We start from the raw sequence: 25,028 nt of genomic DNA, 5'->3' as shown, positions 1-25,028 counted from the left end.
AATACCAAAAATTGGAAATGATTTGACCTAATAAGTTACATGGTATTTTATTATTTATTAATTTTAGGTGTGTGAGCTTCACATTGCACCATTGTGATATCAGAAAGTAATCTGTGGCCTTGGACGAGAAGACGAGGAGAAAATTCTTGCTGAATGGAAGGTGCCCAGATTGGAGGAAGGTACCATTGCTTCACTGTTACCTGTCGCCAAGAAGACAGACATTGTGGCAGAAGTGACATATTTGTGGATGTGGATTTGATTTGTGCAAGTTGGTGCAGTGATAGTGGACGTTCATCGGAGAAAGTATTGACGATAGTTTTTATGTATCGACCAGTCCTCTTTTAAATAATTTTCTATTCGAAAGAGAATAAGAGTAATTGTTTCGCTAAATTAGATGTGGGATAGAAGAGAAAATTGGAAATATTATTGTGGTTGACAATAGAAAATACATAATATATGTATTGTATTTCTGTGGGTTTTTTCTTTCCTGCCTCTTTAAAATTTCTTGCGGTGGTGACTTCATGCAAAGTAAGTATAAAATCGGAGGTGTGATCTAAGAGATAACATGTTTTATTTTACAAGTGTTTATGCTGGTGATTTGGCAGGACTTTCATATTTTTAATAGGTTGATACATTTACTGCAGTTACCTAGGGACTTTTACTCATACCAAATAATTTTTCAAATACTTTAGCGCCTGATATGGGTAAGTTTTAGTAGCTGAGATACTGAACTATACGTTAATTTTTGCTTGCATTTTGATGAATTCGATCATACTAATAGCAGATGTGTCAGCCATCCTGTTTCATCGGCAATTTTTATTTAAAAATCTTATTTCGTCAGGCTTTAGGGTAAGCTTTTTAATGCTCGTGGGCTATGTGATGTCTTATTTAGTGTCAAAATTAATAAGAATTTACTCTCATTAACATCTCAAGGTTTCCAAGTAAGTACGAGCCACTTAACAATGCTGGATGCTGGTGGTGCGTGAATTAGCCGTGAGAATCTCATTTTTCGCAGAGTTATTTAAGTGGCCGAGTAAGTTTTGTAAGTTCTCAATGGGTAAATAATACTATATCATGAATTCTAATTACCATGAAAAACTCACAACCGACAAAAACTTTGTCGGTCGTGAGTCTTTCATGGTAATTAGAATTCATGATATGGTGTTATTTACCTATTGAATCAAGGTTCTCGCTACGGTCGGTAGTTATCGATTGTGTTGCGTTCGATACATTTTTCGATCGTGCGAGTTACGATATAACTAATTTCGACCTAATCGATTGAGATTAGCCTGAGTGCCGTGTTCCTGCGCGCTATGTATCCAATCGTACGTGCTTAGTAGCGGACATTCACATGCTGCGTACGCGCTTCGTCGACAGGCCGCGAATGGTATGTATCCATTGACGAAAAGCGACGGAGCGGCACAGTATCCCCTTAGTCAATGGGTACTATGTACATACGAATTAGATACGGAGGGTTCTGTGCCGTCTGGGTTCTTGGTCGTACCATTAATAAAAAGCACACTTACTTTTTATAACACCAAAGTTATATAATCAAAATATGTATTACATATAAAAATGTCATATAAATAAACTGTTTTTATAATAAAGCAAAAAAATAAATAAAAAGAACTGACATAGATGATTTTAGTAAATTATGTTGCAATAAAATGAATTAAATATGATACAGCTATAAAAATTTTAATGTACCAACATATACATAGCAACCAACAAGTAAACTAAACAGGCAGGTATGTCAAATCAATTTTCTTAATATGTTCCATAATTTTTAAATCTAGTTTTTGAAATGCTGTATTGGAAAGTTTTTTACAGATGTATTGTTTTTTTTTAAATACTTTGATACTTTTGTATTTCTCCCATCTTTTCATGCGATACAACTTGAGAAATGGTAATAAATACAATTCAGAAACGTGAGCAAATACGGTTATATTAATGACTTAAATACTCAATACTTCAAATTTAAATCGAAAAAGGAGGAAAAGAAATACACCGAAAAAATTCCACATTAACGGTTCATTTTCACTGATATCCTTTTTCAGTCGATCATCAGTAAATTGGAATGACCCACTTTATTAGCTATGACTGAATTGTAAACGCAAAGTTTTGCCAAAAGACGAAACATCTTCAATCGTCGCCACTGAATGACCGAGAGCAAGTTAACTAACACCTTGTCAGGATTCGCAAATTCGGAAACACACTATTTGGAAAATTGGACTTGTCACACTGCTCGGTCGATCCCCTACGCGAGCCTTTCATAATATCTTATATTTTTAATATGTACGATGGATTAAAAAATTGAATGCTCCATTAACTTTTGATCTCTGATTGAAGTGATTTTTTAGAATGATGCAGTCATACATAATAATACTTTGCTTGCAAAGGCAACAAGTGATTCGTCAAATATTTCCAATGAGAAAAAAACACCCACCCTTAAGTTATTTCTAGACGAAAACGTTCTCAGTTCTACGCCCGATTTATGACATATATTTCTGAAATCGTTGAATTCCATTAGCTTCTTCAAGCACAGTGGACATAAATTGGCGGCAGGCCATTTCCCACAGCAACCTACGGATGCAATGATAGCGTATGCAAGAGATTTTAGACTTTTCTGGGAAAATGGATTCATAGAACGGAATAAAATATGAACTTGGAAAATCTCGAAAATGTAACCCAGCATTCACTTCTAAGTCGACTAAATCATGTAAGGCATCCTCTACAGTTATCTCGCTTGATACCATAGAAGTGAATATATTGTAATAAAAATCATTTAACTCCATGCAAAGTCTGCAGGGGGTACCCTCGGAATTCCTTTCTGAAGATTCCGAGAAATTACCAGGGGTAGCACTCATGTTTTCACTACAATAACTCATTCAATCTTTAAATCAGTTCACTCCGCAAAGAAACCATCCACACACCACTCGTAAAAATATCCTAATCCCTACATTACAATCATTTCCATAGACCTATTCCAATGCAAAAACTTAAGACTGCTCACGGATAAAGGCATAAAAAGCTCACATTTAAATATCACCTCAAAAAGAAACCATATTGCAACAGGATAGACAGAATATATTTTAAGTGATCTGCATTGCCATTGACACCAAAGCTTACAATAGAACATGCAAGCAAAGATAAGTTTAGATTTTGGACTTTGTTTCCGTACCTTACCACTAGAGGGCAACGCATACAACTGGCCTACCATCGCAAAATGACGAATTCTTGCATTCCCTAGGTAGACTGATATATTATTGAGCTTAATTGCATGAATCCTAGCATGACTATTTGGAAAACCTTAATTTCAGTTACTCCATAAAAAATTTCGGAATCCCTATTCTGACAAACCAGTAAAAGCTATATTACCGTATGGAAGCCAAGTTGGGTTTAAACTCAATTCTGGGCAAATAATTAAACATAAATTAACAAATAACTATTACCCTACCATCAATCAAAGAAGAATTTATGATATTCAAATTAGATTTTCATATATTTTATGAAAAAAAAACAAATAAGTCTTCAAACGCGGATGGTTGGCCTGTTCCACAGTTACGCTTTTGGCGGAGGAAATGAAAACTAGAAATCCACGATTCTACCATTCTACACCAAGTTTTGCTTCCATTGTCTCATATTAACAAGTACCCGGATGATAAAATCGGTGCGTACCCGGATGATAAAATCGTGTCAATGATCATGAAATTTTGAGGTGATTTAATGATTGTTGGCATTTATTGATTGTCCTTTCGTTGTACATTCTAAAGTATTTGTATTTTCGAACGTCTTCGAAGTGAATTTCGTTTTCGTGTTGGATTTTGATATCTTTGTCAGTGCTGTATGGATGACATCTTTGACGATTGAACTGATTAGAAGATCAAATTAGATATTCAAGGGAAAAGATGAGTCGTACCACCAGTATTTTGACGGATTCGTCAGAAAATAAATCAGAGAGCGACCTTTGCAGGCTTTGTAGGAAGAACAATTATTATTTTTACAACATATTCACTTCGAATGTATCGTGTGAAATAACTGTGAAGGATGCCCTACATGACTTAATCGGCTTACAAGTAAGAGGCACATTACATCTTATCGATTTTCCTTTACAATGGGAATTACTTCATTTTGGGTTTTTCAAGATAATTTCGCTGACATATATGTCGTTTGTTGCTATCTCAGGTTGCTGTTGGAGATGGACTGCCCACTACCTTGTGTCCACCTTGTTTGGAGAAACTCACGGAATTTAGTGTTTTCAAAAAAATTTGTTTAGAATCTAACACAGTTCTGAGAAGTATTTCGCCGAGAAACTACTGCAGGGTGAGTACATAAAGTTTTTTCTTATAAATTTCGGACTTTAAAGTGACAGTCTTTGGTTTGTGTCGACGACAATGTGAAATATAGAAAAATAATTATTAGTGGACTGAATATTAATAGCATGAAGTTGTAAGGATTAACTCAATATGATAAATTTAGATAAATTGTTTGGCGAAACAATTGGAGAAATATATTGTATGAGCACCTTTGGTCATTTAACCCAGTATTAATGAAAAAGGCGCTTGGATTAACGTTCAAAAGTTAATTGAGGATCCCCTTTGTTAATCAACAATATTAGGGGGCATGAATGGCCCTCGTACATCGCAAGACGAGTTTACAGTTTCGACGACTGAAGGAGTTTTGGTGAAAAATTCCGTGTGTTCCAAATAATCGTGTCCATTGGTGGAATTAGGAGGAAGGGTCACGGTCACACATGCTTTCCCAGATGCTTAAAAAATTGATAAAGTTTAACGCTGTTTCCATCAGGTTAATATCTATTTGTGTATTACGGAGCCTTAAACATTTAATTTCATATTAATAACTTTCATGTGATATTAAATAGAACATTTTGCACAGTAGTTGTTGTATCTTGTTTTGTATCTCAAGTAAGAGTTCTGCCTACCCTTACGCCCCCCAGAAAAATTTATGGATCCGCACCATAGCTTATCCAGGAAAATGGGGCGTTCGAAATCACCATTGATCAACTCAAAAAAGAAAATTACTCACTATGCCATGCCACAGTCTCTTTATAACAATTCGATTGGGTAACTGGAGCATATTAAAGTGAACAAACAAATTCCTGATCATTTTCTACAAAACAGTCGAACGTGAGAGATCTATAAAGTAGTTTTTTATGTGTTGTCAGCCATAGTCTCGAGTGTCTGTAAACATATTGAAACACATCTGTTTCAATAAAGTGTATTGAATGTATTTTGATTCTTATGATTATTTTGTGGTCAACTTTCTTGAAACTATTTATATTTTGTTGAATAACATTTTGTGTAGTAATTGTGTGATATTTGGCATGGAATGCTGTTTTTTTGTTGATCAATTTTGTTAAATGAGTTTGGAGTACTCTGACAGAAATATATTTTTTTAGCACACAATGTAATTATTGATGTTGTTTGCTGATTTTTTCCTAGGTTGCTATTCTGGATGGCATAGCATCATGCTTTTCGCCGATATTACACCCGAAGTTGCAATAATATAGTGTATTGGAACACAGATGCAATATTGTGTTCAGAACGGTTGCAATTCGTGTTTTTATTACAATGGAGGACGTAATTGTCAAAATTGCCATAGTGCCATTGCAATTCAATATTGAGCAATTCCACGTAAATGTCATACTGACTGGTAAATAAAAAAAAGTGGTTGGAGGCTCTGATATGGATCAAAATTTGTGCTATAAAGTCCAGACTTTCGTTATTAAGTGCTGACCCTAGCATGAGTCGCGTGTGTCTCTGATAAGAGAAATTTTTTTGTGCTCACCACAGTTTTTAGCCACATACTAAATTTAATGAGTCATCTACGCGCAAAAAACATCTGTTTCGCTAATTGATTTTTATGGCCACTGTATTAATAATTTTTTTCTATTTTGTGGTTCGTTCATTATTTTGAATGATTTTACGGATTTTTGCACAAATTTGTTTTGTTTATTTTGAATTAAAGAAGTTATTTTGTAAAATTTTTTGGCAGTGAATAAAGTTATGCCAGAAGGGAATCACAAAAGTCAGTCCGTGACATTTCTGGTCAGTCCGTGACGATGGTTTTCTAGAGGAATTACTCCTCTGTAAAATCAGTTATTGTAATGGGCTTTGCAGCATTATGAAATTTGCATTTGGTGTTCTGAGATGTATTTTACTGAAACTCTGATCACTCTTTGTTTCAGAGCAAACCTTAGAGGTTTTACTCTGAGCTGAAAGTTCGTTTCATTTTTTTCAGTCCGTGACAGTGAATTTTAAGTCACGTAAGTCCTGTATTTTTCAAGACAAAGTAGTGTATCAACCAAAGTGAAACTTCACACCATTGTGCAGCAATTTGGAAGTTGAAAACGTTTTGTATGTCAGTCCGTTCGCGTTACGTGCGTTCTTCAAAGTTCAAAAACGCATTGTGACGGTCAGTCCGTGACGCGTGGAATCGCCCTATTCTGAACGGCGAATCCCACTCACAGTAGGGAAATTGCATATTTTTCATAAACAGTATGCTGATATACAACTGTTGAGTGTCAAACAGAATGGACGTTCTTTCTTTCTTACCCAACCTGCGCCAACAATAGTAAGGGTAGGACAGATAGCACTACTTGTATGCCATGGAATGCCTTGAGAATATTGCAACTCCCAACAACAACAGTAAACACTTGGTACCGCAATGTACTTTTTTCCGCTTAAAATTCAGTTTATACACTAGAAAATACTCCCAAAAGTCACCCGAGTTTCGCGGGCTAAAAAATACCGCCCCCACCAATCTTTGGCCGTGACGTCATAGTTCAGTAGGAGTCCAAGATCCAAGCCCAGTAACTGCAGGTTTGGAAGAGCCACGTTGCGTTTAAAGGAGAACATAGGTGAAGTAAGGAAAAATTACAAGTGGTGCATTGTTCCTCTGTGCAATAACACCCCAAAAAAATTTTCGTCTGCATTCCCACGGAGGAAATTAGAAGAAAAGCCTCGATGTACGCCGTCTGTCGGGATGAGCGTTACGGAAAAATAAGAGTATAATAAACGGAATGATAAACCCGTGTGCTATGTGAGCGAAGATAACTTTAATATAAATAATATTTCCATATTTCATTGGCTGAATAACTTGAAACTGAGATTTTTCGATAACTCGGCCGCCGTAGATTAAAAACTCAACTTCACAATAAAAATCGAGATAGGTGTTTCTCGATGGTTACAATTGACTCAAATTATTTATGGCACTTATTCAATTTCAGTTACGGAAGGACATAGAAAATTCCATGATTTTTAAAATCAAGGGAGGAAATATGAAAATATAGAGCAACCTTGATCCTCATGCATTCGAGTACCAGCCAAGAAGACAGCGTTTTCTTCTACTGTCGGCGTCAAATTGATGTGCCGCTTTACTTTGCAAATTTATATCCTGGCTTCACATCATGCTATAATATTGAACTATACATCATTTTAAAGGAAATTTTATCCTAAATTCTGATTTATTTTATTACAAAAAAATTGAAAAATGTAGACACGGCCAGTACGTGCAATAAATGACTCCGCGCACCGAAAAATTAGCCGTTTTGTCAACTTCATGAACTTTGCAACTCAACCTAAGGAAAACTACTACGTCTACAGCATTCATCTTCCACATTAATTTACACTCATCAGTGCGGATTAATAAAATGGCTTTTGGGTATTTTTAGAACTTCTATTTTATCAAATTAATGAAAATATTTAAACATTATATTGTCCCATAGTTTACCCCGAAAGATAAAGGAAGTTGTAGATGGAAAAAGAATGAAATCCAGAGGTGGTCACAAAAAATAAATCGCATCATTCTTTGATTTTATTCTACGCCGGCTTGCTTTTCAGAAAAAGTTAAGTCACAAGAGGAATGTTCCGCGGCCCCTGATTTGGAAACTGTGGAGTCAGAGGAAGACGTGTGGATCAGCAATTTCCATTTATTTGGTTGTCAGGATAAACCAAGGATACATTTAAATGTTGTCAGGCCATCGTATAAAGATAGGACTGATGTGCACCACAGGGGAAATGGAGTGTTTGAGGGAAAGTCAACCCCAAAGTTGCCCAAAGAATGTGCAGTTCTATGTTGCTCTTTCCCCAGTTAAAACCAAATAGAAATAGGATTGGGATGATATTTTCACCACGGGTGCCAGTGATAGTGAGATCATGGTCATCGTCGAAGGTCATCCCTCTAGGATTTCCGATATGGAATTTTTAAGTGACAACCGATTGCAATGACGATGAGCTCGCCTTTAGAGTAGGTTTCAGATATATCGTGAGAAAAGCTCCCAAAATGTATTAAAAACTCTGTTTGGAATACATTCACATTTCAATGCTAATTTAGGGAGGACTTCATTACAGAGTATCTTATTAACACTTGAAGACGTTGTGTTTATTATATTGATCGAAGTGCGATTGACCGATTCTTTCTGCAGAATGGGAAGTGGCTTCGGGGTTTTGAGTCACAAGATGGTAGATTGTGTTGGAAGTTCGTCTATATTATCGCTACTAAATTTAAACATTAATAGTCTGGCTTCCTCAGAGCTTCCTGTCGCCCTACAGGCAAGGTATTTTTAAGTTGAAAGTGTCATCGACAGAATCGAGGTGGAAATAAGTTCACCATAAGACTCTACCGGACTGCCAAAAGAATACACATTTCACATGAGTATACGCTTTCGCCAATATTATACGCAAGTCTCACTTTGTTATGAACTATAAAACATTTCAGATGCACATCAGCTACCTTTCCATTTCTCGACATCGACTTTCCGTGCCGACGAAGTCTACAGTGTCACTAAAATACCCTGTTATCATGATGGAATCAGTAACAGGAAGCTTGCTAGGATCAGCCTATGAATAACCATATTCCTTCTACTCTACGCAGTCTATCGCTTTCAATGGAGGAGAAATAGATCAAATAATAGCCCTGAAGTCACAATGAACAACTTCGATACGTCTGCACTTCAATAAATGAATCATAACCACGCCGTCGCATGTATTCAATTCAAGTACTATGGCCGTGCCGCCGTGCGTCCTCGTACTGAACTATGACGTCACTTTTCTACCAGCCAATCATCGGACGTTTTCGATTCTCACTTGCATTAGAAAATTCTCGTGAACTTTGATGCATTAAATATCGCAAACCACGTCATAAAATAATAAAAAAAACTTTCACCGAGGTATGCAAACATATATTTGTATATAATTTTGGGGCTATTGATTATATCTGAAATATATGCAAGTTCCCTATTAGTAGGGTTGCAATAATACTACATGGTCTTCGAGGCCGAGCTATTCAGTATTGCAAACCCAGAAAACGTGCGAATTGCAATGTTGAATTGTTTTTCTGAGGTTAAAGTAACCTAATCAATTACTGAAAAATAGAATAATAGCCAACAATAAAATGATATTTACTTTATCTTAATTAAATAATTGTAGCATAAGAAATGAATATTTAACTAGTTAAGTAAATTGGGTAGAAATAAAAATTCAAGCTTAATATGTGGAGTACAAGCTTGCTTCATCGACAGTACGTAAACAGTAACAATTAATGCAAAGAATTACAATGAATAGCCCAAATTTTCCACCTTGCATTCTATTTACAATTCATAATTTTATTTCAAGGCTTGACGTGCGATGAAAACATCCTCAATGTAAGCTATCAGGTCCATTCTTGAAAAATTTTAAGCTTGTGTTAACACACTACGCCAAATAATGGTTATAGCTTTCAATGAAAGCCATATATTACCATAATAATGTCATATATTGTGATCAGGCGTTCATTTCCTCAATTGGACAGTATCTACAAATACATGCAAAGAGTCGAAATTATTTCCCCCACTAATTGCTACCTTCCACAATTAGAACATACAATCAACTAAATTATAACATGGGCAGTCGACTTGAATTACTTGCCTGAAAACAAAGGATTTCTCCGAGCACCAATAAAGTTTCCAAACAAATATGATTCAACACAAACGTTTAATAGAATATCCGTGAACAACATTTATGCAATATATGCCGTTCGGAATTCAATAAAAATTGTTTCCTCTATAGGCAAGTAAGTGATTCACACAATTAAGATTAAGTGTATCGGCTCAGTTCAGGATCTGTCAAAAAATTCAGTGAGCCTATTAAAATCAGCTGATACCAAAACAATAATAAGTGACACAACAGCACTTTCAACACGATTCACTATTATTAGATCCACTTTTTCACAGCTGTTCCATCCATCCTCAAATTCACCATCACCTCCCTCTGCTTTTTCCACATCTGAAGCTGAAATATCGATATGAAGAGTTGAATAGTTTATATATAGTTAAGATATATAGTTTTTTGACATAAAAGTATATTTTCATGAATTTTTACAGATTTTTTCAAGCAAAGCAAATGTACCCGAAATCCTCTGAATGCGTTGCCTCAAGCGTGCGTGACACACATAGGCAGCCGAAGGTTTCATCAACAATTCCTATCTCTTAGGCATCCATATATGTACTTTTAGTGAGTATATCTGTGAGAAATATCTGCCTGCTTTCCTTCTGTGCCTCTAATTGCCTATGTTTGTGTGCTCGAATTTTTTTCGAATACTTTTTATCAGCTGATGCCAGGATGCTTCCTTGAGGAGCAGTCCCTGGTGGATGCTCATGGAAGATATTCCTCCTCTCACCCTCCGAATTTATATGCTTTCTTAGTAATTGTGTGTTCTATGTGGGGACGACGAATGCTTTCCTCTGTGGTTCGTTATCATCTGTTATTCTGCCTCATCGTTCCCTTTCTCTTTCATCGTGGCAATGACAGTGAAGTCATGGACCGTCAGGGCATTGTCACTCTATGGTTCTTGGAACCTCGAAGAGCTGCCAGCATTTGGTATCTTATTTACGACGTTTGAAAGTTAGGGTTAGAAATTTTTCACACATAAGTTGCTTTGGTGGTTTTACTTTTTTTCGGCCTTGGGTTCCTTCGGTATCTGAACCCCTCCTGCAATGGTGTTCCTCCTGCAGTGAAATAATGCAATGCGTTGCTGTACTCATCAATTTATATCTCCAGATACCATAGTCATCCCAACTTGAATATTTACCATCTTCTAAAGAGTATCATGAAGAAAAAATATATTTTTTCATAAATTTTGGAGGTGGCATGGTTTGAGATATTCCAGGTGAAAGGTCAAGGTCACTGACTTTAACTATGAAAATTTCTGTAATATGACAAAATTGCATAACATTGGAAAACTTGTTTTAAGACCTTTCCAAAATTACCTTGTTCACTGTTCGATCATTATTAGAACTTCAAGTGGCCATTACTCTTATGATACTTGTGATAAAATTCTGTAATTTGTTATTTTTCATTCTCTTGTCATGCGTAATGAGCACACGAAGTTTCATGAAAATCGAAAGGGGTCAGGTTGGAAATTGTACTTTTCTGAGTTGATTTGAAATGGAATGACCCTAAAACGGCCACTATGTGACTCTAATCAGTACACCAAAGATCTACCTGCCTAATTTTGTATCAGCAGCTAATTAGTCTTGAGTTATTGATTAACGGACACCTCTCAATTTTTATCCAGTAGCTTGGATATCACATTAAAAATCCTGTTTCATCAAGATTAGGAATATGTCTCATTTCTTGACACTGAAGGAGGTGAGTTGTTCATCACTGTTACTCTTTCCACAGAGTATCCAAGGAGAGGAGGCAGCTGATGAGGAGTTGGGGACTCCTGCTGAGACAAAAGACTGTGTTGAAGACGATATACAAGGCTACTCACATCTTAATTGCTCACTCGAAACGACTGAAATATACATTCCTGTGCCAGACTCCCATCAACCCAGAGCTAATATGTTGGTAAGTTATATTCTCATCCATATTGAAGCCTGAGTTAAATGATCTTAATTAGTAGATATTTACTAGGTTGCATGACGAAATAACTATTGCCCAGTTTGACTATGCATTTCTACAAGAAGTCACCATAACTTATGTGCCCATCAGTTGTACGATACGAGACAGAAAGCTTAACCACTCTTATTTTTTTATACAAGTCAATCTAAGCTATATATCACCTCTAATCTTGTGAGAGAAATGTGTTCTACGAATGGAAACGCCCATTGGCTCCACCTTATGTCTGGTGCGGAAGGGTAGAAAATGTATAAATGGTGAGAAAGCAGGAAATGGAAAAGTAACCTCAAATTCATAATGTTGAACAATTAAAATTAAATAGTAGTATGATATTGTTTTTTGTTGTTTGTGGATCGAACTTTTTGAAAAACTTATTGTATTTGTAACAGCACCATTTAAAAATTTTTGCTGAGGCAATGTTAAATTTGTTCCCCTAAGCAGTCCACTGAGATGAAATCAGAGAAAATACCCTTTCTGCATTTGTATTTTTCTCTAGTATGCTATAGTAATGTTGTGAAGTTCTTAATGGATGATAAGAGATTTACTATACACCAGTGGATCCCAAAGTGGGCGCTACCGCCCCCTAGGGGGCGTTTCTGTAGTATTTGGGGACGAAAAGATCCAAGGGGGTGGCGGGGGACACCAGAGGGTCCTGACAATGTGACAAATGCGAAGGTTCCGTAACCTTCCTTTTGTCTTATTTTTCAAGCTTCGTTTCAAAAGTTTATTATGTTTCCTGCATCTGGAAGTTATTTAAGCCGTGTTTTTTTTACATTTTCAAGTTAGAATGGTTGAAAAATATTTCCAAATCTTTCTTGAACAAGGGAAACATTTGAAGGGATTTAGTCTCATTTAGTCCATTTGTGGCACAACTTCACAACACAGAGAAGTTCGGCAGTAAATTTCATTGTGAATAAAATGGTTGTGAATGCAGAGAGGAATCAGGTCATCTGATAACTAGAGTCGGTAGTTTCACAGCAAATTTTTACCAGAATTATCCTTTTCCAGCATTACTATCGAGGCTTTTTTGGTAAGTGATTTTTCATTCTTCAGATGATGTCATTACTATTATAAATATTTTGTATAATTTGATGATGTCGAAGTATATTACAAAAATAAACGACCAGTATATTGTTTATATTTTTATGAAATGGTAGTAAATTATTCAAAACGAGGACCTTTTCTCTCATACTTTGAACAAGTAAGATTAAATTTCCCATTTCCTGGCTGAAAATCAATTTAATAAATTCCCTGTTTACCGATCTAATTCCCCCGGTCACGATTTTTCTGATATTGTACATTTCCTTGGAGCATCTGCTTATCAAACAATTGGTAATATTTACAATAATTCTTTGAATAAAAAGAATACATTGGAAATAATTCGAGAAATCGAACACGTCGACAAAAGGAAGAGTGCCTTGATCACCTTAGGAAAAAATACAGCCACCAACGAAGATAATTATGAAGTACGAGAGCCTTCAACATTAAATAACCATTATAAAGGAATACTTAATGTGAATCCAGCTCCTAAAAAACGAAAGCGCCATATGATAAGTGGCTCAGATACAAAGGTATTTGATAAGTCAAGAAATTTAAAAATTATTGCAGTGAATTGTAGAAACATTTGTAAAAAACAGGCAGAGTTTTTAAGTATTTATGTTGGGGACATTGAAGTACGTGCGCAGATATTATGCTCAGAACAGTGAGTTTGTGATATCTCATATAAAATTATGATGATAGCTTCATCTTTATTGATTGATGGACTTCAGGACTTTGAAGTCCTCTCCCATGATCAAGTTGAAGGACCCAAATATTCCAAGGCCTGGATAGGAGAAGGGCACCCAGTTTGGAATCGAACCTGCAACCTCTGGGTTGGGAGGTGAATACTTTATCCACTTCTACTGTGGCTAGCTAATTGAGAAGCATTCCACAACAAGGTGTGCTTGGGAAACTGATCATGTCAGCCATTTCATTGTAGTTGGTCACTAAAATCTTCTACAAACATGTTTTTGGCCAGCTTGTGTGGTCTCAGGCGGTTTTGTTGTTGTCTATAAGCATTTACATTTTTTTCCCTATTGATTGATATCATGCATTATCTTCTAGGTAACTGTGAAAGACGAGAACAAAGACCCTCTCAGTGAAGGTAATTATCCTGTGATGAACACTGTGGATCCAGCTGGAATTCCAAGTGTTGCTTTACACCCATTGGCAACTGACGACTTGGTAAGTTCATGTTTGCTTTATTGAGCACAGTTTTGCTACTACAAATATTCAGTCATCCATGTTATATTCCAATATCAATTACCATAATAGCAGTACCTTTTCCCTTCCTTTTTCGTATGTGAATAAGTAAACTTGAGATGTGTCATGAGTCTTCATTAGAAAATTCATGGTTAGTCATCATGTAAGTTATAGAAAAGCTTCTGGGCTATGTTGCCATGCAAATTTTTGGGTGGCCCTAGTGTTTTTTACCGATTCTAGCTGCTTTTTAAGGGATATTGTGGGATTCATAGTCCCAATTTTTTTAAGAAAAGCTGCTGGGTTATGTTGCCTTTGCAAATTTTTTGGTGGCCCCAATGTTTCCTGACCGATTCTGGTTTCTTTTTCAAGGGAGATTAAGGGAATCAAAGTCCCAAAAGTTTATGTTCATTGTCACAAAATATTTTTTTTACTAACATAGATGTGTTGCTCTTGAAGAAATAATTCAAAATGAATGGTTCATTGTTCTGAACAGAATGTGGGCATACAGCTGCTCTGATCACTCACCTTTGATCACTAAGCGATTGAGGGCTCTGATGTCATGGCATTTCCCATTTTTGTCAGCATAGAAACACCATTCTCACTTCCAATCACCATGAAACAGAAGGACGGATCGTCATCATAAGTCGTGAGATATGTTTGAGACAGCTCTTTTGTCCGCTAACCTTTCCATTGGGACGTATTTCTTCTCTTTTACATCTTAATAACCTTGTTATTCTTCCACCAGTCCTTCTAGTACTGTTTTTATCAGACCATTATTGCTCATTATGTGGTCAACTAAGTGTTTCTGTCTTGTGCTAAGGGTTCTCAGAAGAATTCTCTTTTCTGCCAGTTTTCTAAGCACTTCCTCGTTACTCACATGGTTGATCCATTTTATCTTCATCATTCTTTGGCTGCATCATAATTAAAATGCTTCTACTCTACACGTTTCTGCTGATGCTCAACATTCAAGCCTCGCATCCATGAAGAGATATGTTGAAATTCTTTTCCTTCCATATTATTCAAGCAATATAGAAGGAAACAAGTGAAATTCATGCTACCTATTGTACCACTTGGTACCCTCACGGAGAGTTATTGTGATGTCATGATCAACAGATCACCGATCATAGTGTGGCTGGGTACCCCTAATGATTTGAATCATGATTCTCTAGTGAAATCATTCCAAATGATAAAAACCTTTCATGTAGAATGAGGAATCCTATTGTGTTGGTTCTGGCTGGCTGTATTGCCACATAATCAGGTGATGCAGTTTCTAGGCAAATCTACCAAACATGAATTGCTCCCAAAAAAGAATTTATATAAGGCATATTCTAATTGTAGCAGATGTGGAGAGGACTGTATGGAGTAAATTGTATGGGGGACTCAGGATTTGTCATTCACCATCTTTGGAAAGGCTATTAGATGTTGGCAAACCAGAGTGGTTGTTGAGAGGCATCAATTTCTTTCCGTGAGCTGATTTTGATGCGGCATGTGGTACATTCAACTTTTACTGAAATAAAATATAATGATTACCATTAATGGATTAAATCAACATAATTGTACCCCATCTGCTCCTGCAGAGAAAGATTCTTGGTTGTCGATAAATGATGTAACGAGACCATGATGTCTCAAATTATTGCTGGTAAATTTGTTGTTCCTTATAAGGAGGGTTTTCCTACGGCTAATTGATACGGCATAGTAACTTAATGGGCACTATTTTGTTAGTCGATGAATTTTTCCCATTTTCCTCTCTGAGGTCAGAATAGATTTTCAGGGAATTTTTCATTATGCATACACCCTAGATTTGTTGTATTGGTTGTGATCTTTTTGATTCTATTACCTATTGGTGCAAACCTGTATCAAGGAAGTGTTAATTCTCTTTTTTCTTGGAATGGCATGGGAACATGTGGGTCTCCTTCTGTAAAAGCAGATCAGTTCAGTGATGTTGGAAGGGGATATGCACACAATTATAGCCCTAATAGGGCAACAAATGACCTGATGCTGACAAATTATGAACTTGTGTTCCAAGTCTCTGATCAGGTAATCATAATAACAATAATGGAATTTTAATTGGTCCAGCGATTCGTGTGGACAAACCTAAGACATGTCAAGGAGTACGTATGGTACATACACAGAATTAATAAAGATAGAAAAAATTTTTATATGAAGAAATTCGTCATTATTATGAATATAGTTTTTTGCACAAACAGTTGCAGTATACATTAACACAGAGGGGTGATGTAATATACATAGTTTTTGAAGTAGAGGGTGGCATGCTATGTAAGGAGACATTTTATCTAAGAGCTGCAGTATCCTCTTTTGAATTTTGAAAATTATTTTATAATTGATACAATAATCGCATTCATGTAGAGGGAAGTATGATACCCACTGCATGTTAGGTTAGAATGGCAATGGAATGAGTAAAACTTGCCGTTATTGTTTGCAAGCTATGAATTGCTCATTTATACTCTTTAGCTATTTATTGCCTGGCTCACTACAGAATAAAAAACTTTGCTTTACCGACACATGGAATTACAACCCCTCGGATCATCATAGTAACCTTGGTAGATGTAAGAATGGGGGGGTAATAGTAAAAAAGGCAGGGACTATGGTTATCACCCGCAAAAGGCAGAAGAGTTTGAAAAGCCTACCATGGGAAATCAAGGTTGGTAATAAGTCCAGGCATTGCTGCAATGAGCTAACGATATGACGCACTCCTGTCAAGTGAATAAACACATCTCATCCATCTCTCAGCACAGCATGCTTTGTGTTTTTTCTGTACTCTCTTGAGTGATTTGCCCAAAATTGATTCTTATATCTATATTTTGAAAGACTAATGTGAATTTTGATTATGATTTAAAACATCTAGCAGATAAAATCCACGGAATAAAAACACTTTTTGCACGTGTGGAAGATAAGTCAAAGTAAAAATAATAATGAGAGCAAATATATTTTGAAGCAAATTCAAAGTAAACCCAAGTCTCAGTCACACATTCAAGCATTAGAAAAATAATTATTTACACTTTAATTTAGTTTTTTTACCTGATACTTATCCTGCATTTTTTGATCAGATGAGTTATTTCCTTTTTTGATCACTGTGATGCATTATAATTATTTTACAATCATTTACAAAAGTCTTGCAACAAATCGAGCGGTGCCACTTTTGCTCCACAAAGATTGTGCTCGGAAACTGTATGGTTTTCAGGTATATTCAGTTAACCAACACTAGTCTTCATGGTTCAATATATGGTGAATGGGTCATTATCATCCTTTTCAGTCCTGGGATCTGATCGCTTCCTTTAAGTGAAATTAATGTTCATGATATTCCCCCAAACACATTGTAGCATTTAATGCAGGTGGAAAGATCGATGGTAATTCCCTGGACAGCTTTTAAAAAGTTTGTAGCTTGATTCTTTTTGAGTGATCTTAGCTCTTTTCAAAGAGCTTTAAATCACGAGTCGCTCACTGTGAATATGGCAGACTTTTGTTTACATCTATTGACTCGAGTTGATGTTTTTAATACAATATCTACGACATTAGATACGAGGAAGCTTTGATATTCCAAATGTTTCATCATATAAATGTCTGAGCAAACGCGAAAAATATGAAATTAGTGAAGCTGATGGGCTTTAATCATTGCGTAAATAGCAACAGAGTTCTCCAATGTACGTCAACCGGTAAAGATGTATTCCTTTCCACGTATTCAAGGTATGACGAGGAAATTTTCTGGATATACACAGTTACTTATACCACTTATTTTATAAGAGCGCGACCCGGGTTTCAATGAGTAATCATCATCAGGCGCTAATTATAATTTGTTTATCTTGTTGTTACCTAGTTACTTGATGAATTTTAAAACGGACGCCAGAATAGGTGAAAAGGATGGGTAGAGGTATTCATTTATAATGGTACTATCTTGATTTTCAACAATTTTTAAAATTTCTAACTGTTCCCTTGAATCCAGTTCTCGGCGGTCATTGCAAAAATTTAAAATATTAATTTTAAAATCGCTTCTGTGGCAGTTACATATTAAGTGCTTAACAAAATTACTCTTTTCATCTTTATTATGTTTGTAAGCACTTAAATGTTCTTTTTTCCTGATTTCAAAACTTCTTCCTGTCTGTCCCATGTATACACCATTGCAATCGCTGCATTTCAAAGAATATACTCCACATCTATCCAATCGGTCTATATGGTCCTTGCATTTAACAATCAGTCTCCTTAAGGTGGAATAAGGTTTGTAAGCCAAGCGGAATTTGTCCTTGGGTAAATTATGAGCCATTTTCAGAGAAAGTGCATCGAGGTACGTCACTGTGCACCACTGCTTCTTTTTATCCTCGTCCGCCGAAAACATTTGGTCGATAGCCAATCTTCTCTGTTTTTTTAAAATCAGTTTATCTATTAAATTTTGAGAATAACCGTTGGCAGAAGCAATGTGTTTAATGGTGATGATTTCTTTCTTAAAGTCTTCTTTGGAAAGTGGTATGCTTAACAGGCGATGAATCATGGAATGAAAAGCCATAAGTCTGTGTGAGTAATGGTGTCTTGAACTTGCTGGGATGACATGATCGGTATAACAGGGTTTCCGAAAAATGGAGAAGGAATGCCGGCATTTATCGAGTTTGATTGTAAGATCCACATAATTTAAGCAATGGTTGGAGTCTCTTTCACAGGTAAATGAAATTGTAGGATGGATGTCATTCAAAAAACTCAAGAACATATCCAGTTGCCGATCAGTTCCATTCCAAAGCACAATAATATCGTCAACGTACCGGTACCAGTGTACCACAGAATTTAGTAGGTTATGCCCTGAGCATCCGTTTTAAAATCCATCAAGTAACTAGGTAACAACAAGATAAACAAATTATAATTAGCGCCTGATGATGATGATTACTCATTGAAACCCGGGTCGCGCTCTTATAAAATAAGTGGTATAAGTAACTGTCTATATCCAGGAAATAATGGAATACCACAAAGTTAACAAAGAGTTAGTGAATTTTATGACGAGGAAAGCTTAATTTCTGCTAAAAGTCTCTTTTCATTGATTTTCGGATTTAAACAGGTATTGTTTGATAATATGTTGCGCTGCTAAATAAGTGTGAATGCATATAATAATTCTAAGCTGCTATATTGTTGATGATTAAGTTATCATATTAAGCTGCAATCTTTTAAATAATGCTCTGATGAATTGGGGATAATTAGTATACTTACTTAGCATCATTAATTAACTTCTCTACTTGCATTTAGTAGGTTATATGGTATTAGGAAATGTGTTTGTTGGCAATATGTTTTATGTTTAGGGCAGGATTGAAATCGGTGGAACTGCAGCTCATTTCATATGTCGAGTAAGTTGGACGTAAGCAAATCCTAACAGAATTTCTGTTTGAAAAGAATGTATATGCTTGCTTCATTAGAAATACAAATACAGGCGGTCCCCGACTTTCGTACACAATGCGTTCCCGAAAACTTGTACGAAAGTCGAATGTACGAAAGTCGAACCATTGACTTCCATACTAATTAGGGGTTACGTTCCAAAAGAGCGGAATATACGCACTAAAACCATTTTTTTCGCGGATTTTATTTCAATTGACTTAATTTTAATAATATGTCAATAAAACTCCTCAAATCGTCTAATCCTATTCGAAAATACGCTGAAAATGCTAATAAAAGTTTAAAAAACAAGAACTCCGATGGCTATCGAGTGAAACTTCCTCCTGGCGTTTAATTTGACATTCCACTTATTACGTCCACTATTAACAAAAACACGTATCAAGAAGCATAACAAAGTAATTGTTGAACCCGCACTCTGGATACCTTTTAATTTTTACACCAAAATTTGATATTCGGCAGGTGACATTCGTGATCGTGTATATGTCGCATGTTATTAACAAAAAACAAAAGACTGCAAAAGACAAATGGAATTCGGGTGATATTTCGCTCAATATCGTTGCTGAAGGTGCACATGAATAACAGCACTCAAACGAAAAAAAAACACAATTAGAAAGAAGATCTTATTAGTTTTAGTGAAAGTTATTTGCGATGATGTCTAGTCAACTTCTTTTGAAAAATATCTCCAATGAAGGCAATCTCTTCTCTTGATAAAGGAGCCTATGTAGCAGGCAGTCTCTCTCCCAAATAAATCACCTAGTTCAGAGTCAACTACCAACAATTCCCTTCATTATATACGTTCGTGTTGTTCGCATATACTGCCATTTGAAACAATTGAATGTTGGGATGCGCAATAAACATCGCGGGAATTTAAAAAAAATACCGACCAACGTCCGAAAGTCCGAATTTAGCGTACGAAAGTCAAGTAAAAGGTGTCAATTTTGAATGTACGAAAGTGCGAATTGTACGAAAGTCGAGGACCGCCTGTACCTAGTTAGAAACAAAATAACAAATAATAATAGCTTATAAGGACGATACCATGATACCAAAGCCAGGGGCGACTCGAGCAGCAACATCATAATATTCCTATACTAACCAGCCGAAACGTAAAGTATGCGAAAGCCTCCGTATTCAAGCTATAATGACGTAAACGAATAAAAGACTATAATACTGAGAAAGTGATTATTTTGTTCAAAAATCTTTCAATTGGGAACCATATCACAGCAGCTTAGTGTTACAATTACGATAAATGATCAAAATTACCATCCTTTACAATTAAAGTCTGAATAGCACAGTGGAAGTATTCTAGGCTTTTAATGCGAGGAGTAAAATAAATAATAAGTAATCAAATTTTTTTCCTCCTCACAGCCGTATTTTGTTTTGAAGTTTTTTTTTTATTTTTTAACCCTTTCGCGCCGAATGCCTCACCTGTGTGGCGAGGATTTTCTTCCATAAACAACGAATGCCACACCAGTGCGTCCTGAATGTTCTTACCCTAACCAACGAATGCCGCGCCTGTGCGGCACAGGTCGAAAATTGTGACCGTCGCGGACACAATAGACCCACGGACGCGGTCGCCCCTCACGATCCGCCTAGCGTGAGCCCAGTCCCATCTTCGGCCGCTCAGGTCGAACCTTTTCCATCCTCTCCACGCGGTCAACTACTGTTATTTGCAGTGTGTTTTCCAAAAAAATTTGTTGCTTTTAAAATTCAATGCTAGAAATGAATTCGTCTTTTTTTGCTGTTCACATGGAAATTTCAAACAAAATTCCAACGTTAATCTCAACGGAGTTATAGAACAACTAGTAAATACATTAAATCCATCTAAATCAACGTTATAACTTCGTTTAAAATTTCTGCACGTTCAGAAAAAAAACACAAAATTCATTTTGAAGGTAAAAAAATCGGAGCGAGCAGCAAATATTTTCATATATTTTGCATAAACATTTTAGCCAGTTGACCGTGAACTCGTGCTAGTAAGGGGCTTTAATCCTTCTAGGGTCTGGGGCAGAGTCCGATGAAAGGGATTTTTGCCCTCTGAGTTGGGTCCAAAAATGGTTAGGGAGGGAATCACTGCCTTCAGTTGATGCGAAAAAGCTTCGTACAGTGGAGTAAAGAAAACTTTCAAGAGACTCATATTGAGGAAGAATTTCCCTGAACCAAGGTCCGGCGCGAAAGGGTTAAATTTATGTTAAGAAAATACCAAATGTTGAATTCTAGCATTTTTAATAACAATTTCTAATTTAAATGATCATGCTACAGGAATCCTTCGTTGTTAGCGCGGTAGGACGAATCATTGCGTTTCCCTTGAGGGAACTCCAACCACAATCACTGGTGAATGTGATTCCCAGTGTTATAAGGTTTCCTTTACAGGTCCGTAACTGCTCATCATTATTAACCTTTGGGATGAGAATTATCGTAGTAATCTAAGGCTCCATGTACGTAATTTCTTAAATAGATCAATTTTAGCTGATTAAAAAGGCAATTATGAGTGATATTTTGTAAATTTTGCAGCGATTATGTTGTCCGTCAATGTGGTATGCTGTCTAATTGTTATCAACTTGTCGCCGTTTCCTACCAAGTTAATTGTACCAATAAAGTTTTTCAGAATAATTTTACCCTTTTCCGTTTCGTAAATGAGCAGTGACGGTAATTTTCTTGGAAAATTTTCAAGAAAAAATCCATCGATAGAAAAAGATATAAATTAAGTGAAGAATTTTACTTTTAAACTGTAGGCCTCAATATTCTATAATCAGTGCTGTATCTAATACAGGAATTTTTATGAAAAGGGACAGAATGTGAGTCCAGCTGATGTACTGAGTACAATCCTAGGAATAACCTATGTAATGGTAATCCTTATTCGAGCACGCACCCCGGCGCTGATTTTTAAATATAGGAAAGGCTTACATTGAGGTATTTATCAACTATTCTTCTAGTACGTACTTTCTTCAAGCAAATTATGGCATCAACATGTATGATATGATAGAGCTACAAATTGGCCCTATTTACACTTTTTTGGAAGTTTGTGAGAATCAGTTACGGCCTGCAAGTTTTACCCCAGGTAAATTGCTTCCTCGTCCCTGGCTGGTAAAGTCGCGATAAAGATGTAGGGCAAGATGAGGTGCAGGACTTATCAGCTGACCAAAACTACGGCCCGGGAGCACCTGATTCAGCGTTAAGAGCTGAGGGAGTGGCTAAATTCTGCGCAAAATATTTTACCTCCCGCATCGATAGTCTGGAATTTAAAAAGGGCGAATATTGGTTGAAATTGATTTTCAATTTAATCTCCGTCCGTTGTTGTTATTGGAAACCTTACCAATGGAGGCCAAGGCATACATGGATAGGGAAAAGTCGTACTATTAAGTCACTCTTTAACCCTTTCACTGCTGTGGACGTACCTAGTACGTCCGCAAGGCAGACTGCGGTGGACGTACTTTTTCTTCCTCCCTGCCATGCGGTCAGCACTTTCGCCGAAGCACTTCGAAGGGACCCACTAATCAAGGGCCCTTTCCTCGACGAACTCACCCACGCAGGACCGTCTCATCGGCCCCTACCAACGGGGGCCCTACCTCCGGAAAAGTGATCGCTCTGACTACAATTTGAAAATCATTCAATCAATCTGATCGTCACAAAATGATTGTTTTCATCGCACTCCTGCCAATCAAGCAATCAAGTATGTCTTTGAACCGTGTTTCTGCGATGAAAAATACCGATTTTGTTAACTTTGATATAATGGCAGTTTTCCGGTGGTCCGCAGCCACGTTTTGTTGCAAAGTTAACAAAATCGTTATTTTTCATCGCAGAAACACGGTTCAAAGACGTACTTGATTGCTTGATCGGCAGGAGTGCGATGAAAACAAGCATTTTGTGACGATCGGATTGATTGAATGATTTTCACATTGTAGTCAGAGCGATCACTTTTCCGGAGGTACCCACATAGCAACGACTCAGAGACGTCTCACTATGATCTCGAATGTCTCGAATATCGCAAATGTCTCAGAGATGTCTCAGAAATGTAATCGTGAGCCGTTCAGGAATTAAAAAAAAACTTATTTAAACGCCATCAATGCCTTCCATATTATTTTTTGGTGCAATTGCGCAGTTTTGATTGTTAAAATCACGACATTTAATATGGGTTTCTTATTTTCAAAAGGTCATCCCTCACAAAATTCGTTGCTAGAAATGATCGAGATAAGTAGGTCACAACTGTATAATTTGCATTTAATTATTTTTTGCCTACATTTTTAAGCATACCAGAGTACAAACTCTTTTGAGACATCTCGGAGACTTATCTGAGACGTCTCATGAGACATCTCATAGACCATTTTTTTGGACATAGTGACGTCTCAGATAAGTCTCAGAGATGTCTCTGAAGCTCTCAGAATGTCTCCGAGACGTAACGTGCGATATTCGAGACGTCTCAGAGACGTATCCGAGACGTATTACTGCTGTGTGGCTAGGGCCCCCGCTGGTAGGGCCGATGAGACGGTCCTGCGAGGGTGAGTTCGTCGAGGATAGGGTCGCGGATTAGCGACCCTTCGGAGGGTGTACCACACCCATCCTGGAAGTACCTGCTACATGGGCCCAGGAAACGCATTTTAACATTTTCGCCACATGTAAGGAGGTTTCCGGAGATTGAACAGCAGCGAAAGGGTTAAGTTGCCTGTTCTTAAAATATAATAATGTCCTAAATATTAAAGTTGAAACAATAATTAATTTATTATAACAAAATAGAAGATTAATGCGATATGTTCTCTAAATATGTTAGTGCTATCGTAAAAATTTAAGTCTCTCCTAGCTATGTAAACAGTAAAAATAAAGAAACATTCTGCTAGCAACGATGAGGCCTAGCGATTTTTTTGGCAATCAAATCCCATTTATTTCCGAGGAAACATTTCCATTGGTGTAAATATATTTATCCAATTAACAAAAATTTATAATTAATTATGAAGAAATCTTATCAAGCTATCTTTATCACCTTCAACCTATGTAAAGAACTTTTTAATGTCAATGAAGGAAAGATGATGGAGTCGAAAGAGCCGTGTTTTTTCCGGAAAATTGCCAGTTAATATTTTTTCATTCGTTAATTCTCCTATATCGAACAAATATTTCAACAACTTATAAAGTCTCTTGAATGACGTTGAATCCCCAAAAAGTGTTACGAGCGAGTTGCTTTCCGTCTTCCTAATGGCAAAATCGTTGCCCCAGCCGGCCTAATGTGGTTTACCATTGGAAGCAAGTCCTCATAGATACCCAATTTTTTAACCCTCACAGGATTATCTGCGCCTTAGCGGCGCTCGTGGTTTTAAAAGTCGTGTAAAAATTTTCCTTTCCAATGGATCATTTTGAAATTTTCAGTAGTGTATTTTTTCTGCTTTCTTCGTCTACAGGTAAAATTTTGTTTGAATAGTGTCAATAGTTTACATTTTATTGGCCTCTAATGGAAAAAGTTACGTCGTTGGATTTACTGCGCCGCTGCGGCGCTCAGTATTTCCTCGTCGC

At 36.6% G+C, this 25,028-nt stretch overlaps 1 protein-coding gene across 1 annotated transcript in view; it reads left to right on the top strand.

Moving 5' to 3' along the window:
• The first annotated feature begins 3,672 nt into the window (after positions 1–3,672).
• LOC124172488 overlaps positions 3,673–25,028 on the top strand; it is a 55,513-nt gene continuing 34,157 nt past the window's right edge. The window contains exons 1-4 of the mRNA XM_046551926.1: positions 3,673–4,076; positions 4,186–4,323; positions 11,682–11,849; positions 14,004–14,123. Of these exons, the coding sequence (XP_046407882.1) occupies positions 3,909–4,076; positions 4,186–4,323; positions 11,682–11,849; positions 14,004–14,123 (594 nt within the window). The 5' untranslated portion in view covers positions 3,673–3,908. The remainder of the gene's footprint in view (positions 4,077–4,185; positions 4,324–11,681; positions 11,850–14,003; positions 14,124–25,028) is intronic.

The sequence above is a fragment of the Ischnura elegans genome, assembly GCF_921293095.1.
Source record: "Ischnura elegans chromosome 13 unlocalized genomic scaffold, ioIscEleg1.1 SUPER_13_unloc_1, whole genome shotgun sequence".
Taxonomy (NCBI): domain Eukaryota; kingdom Metazoa; phylum Arthropoda; class Insecta; order Odonata; family Coenagrionidae; genus Ischnura; species Ischnura elegans.
Note: the sequence above shows the minus strand (reverse complement) of the source record. Positions and strands in the feature narration are given on the sequence as shown.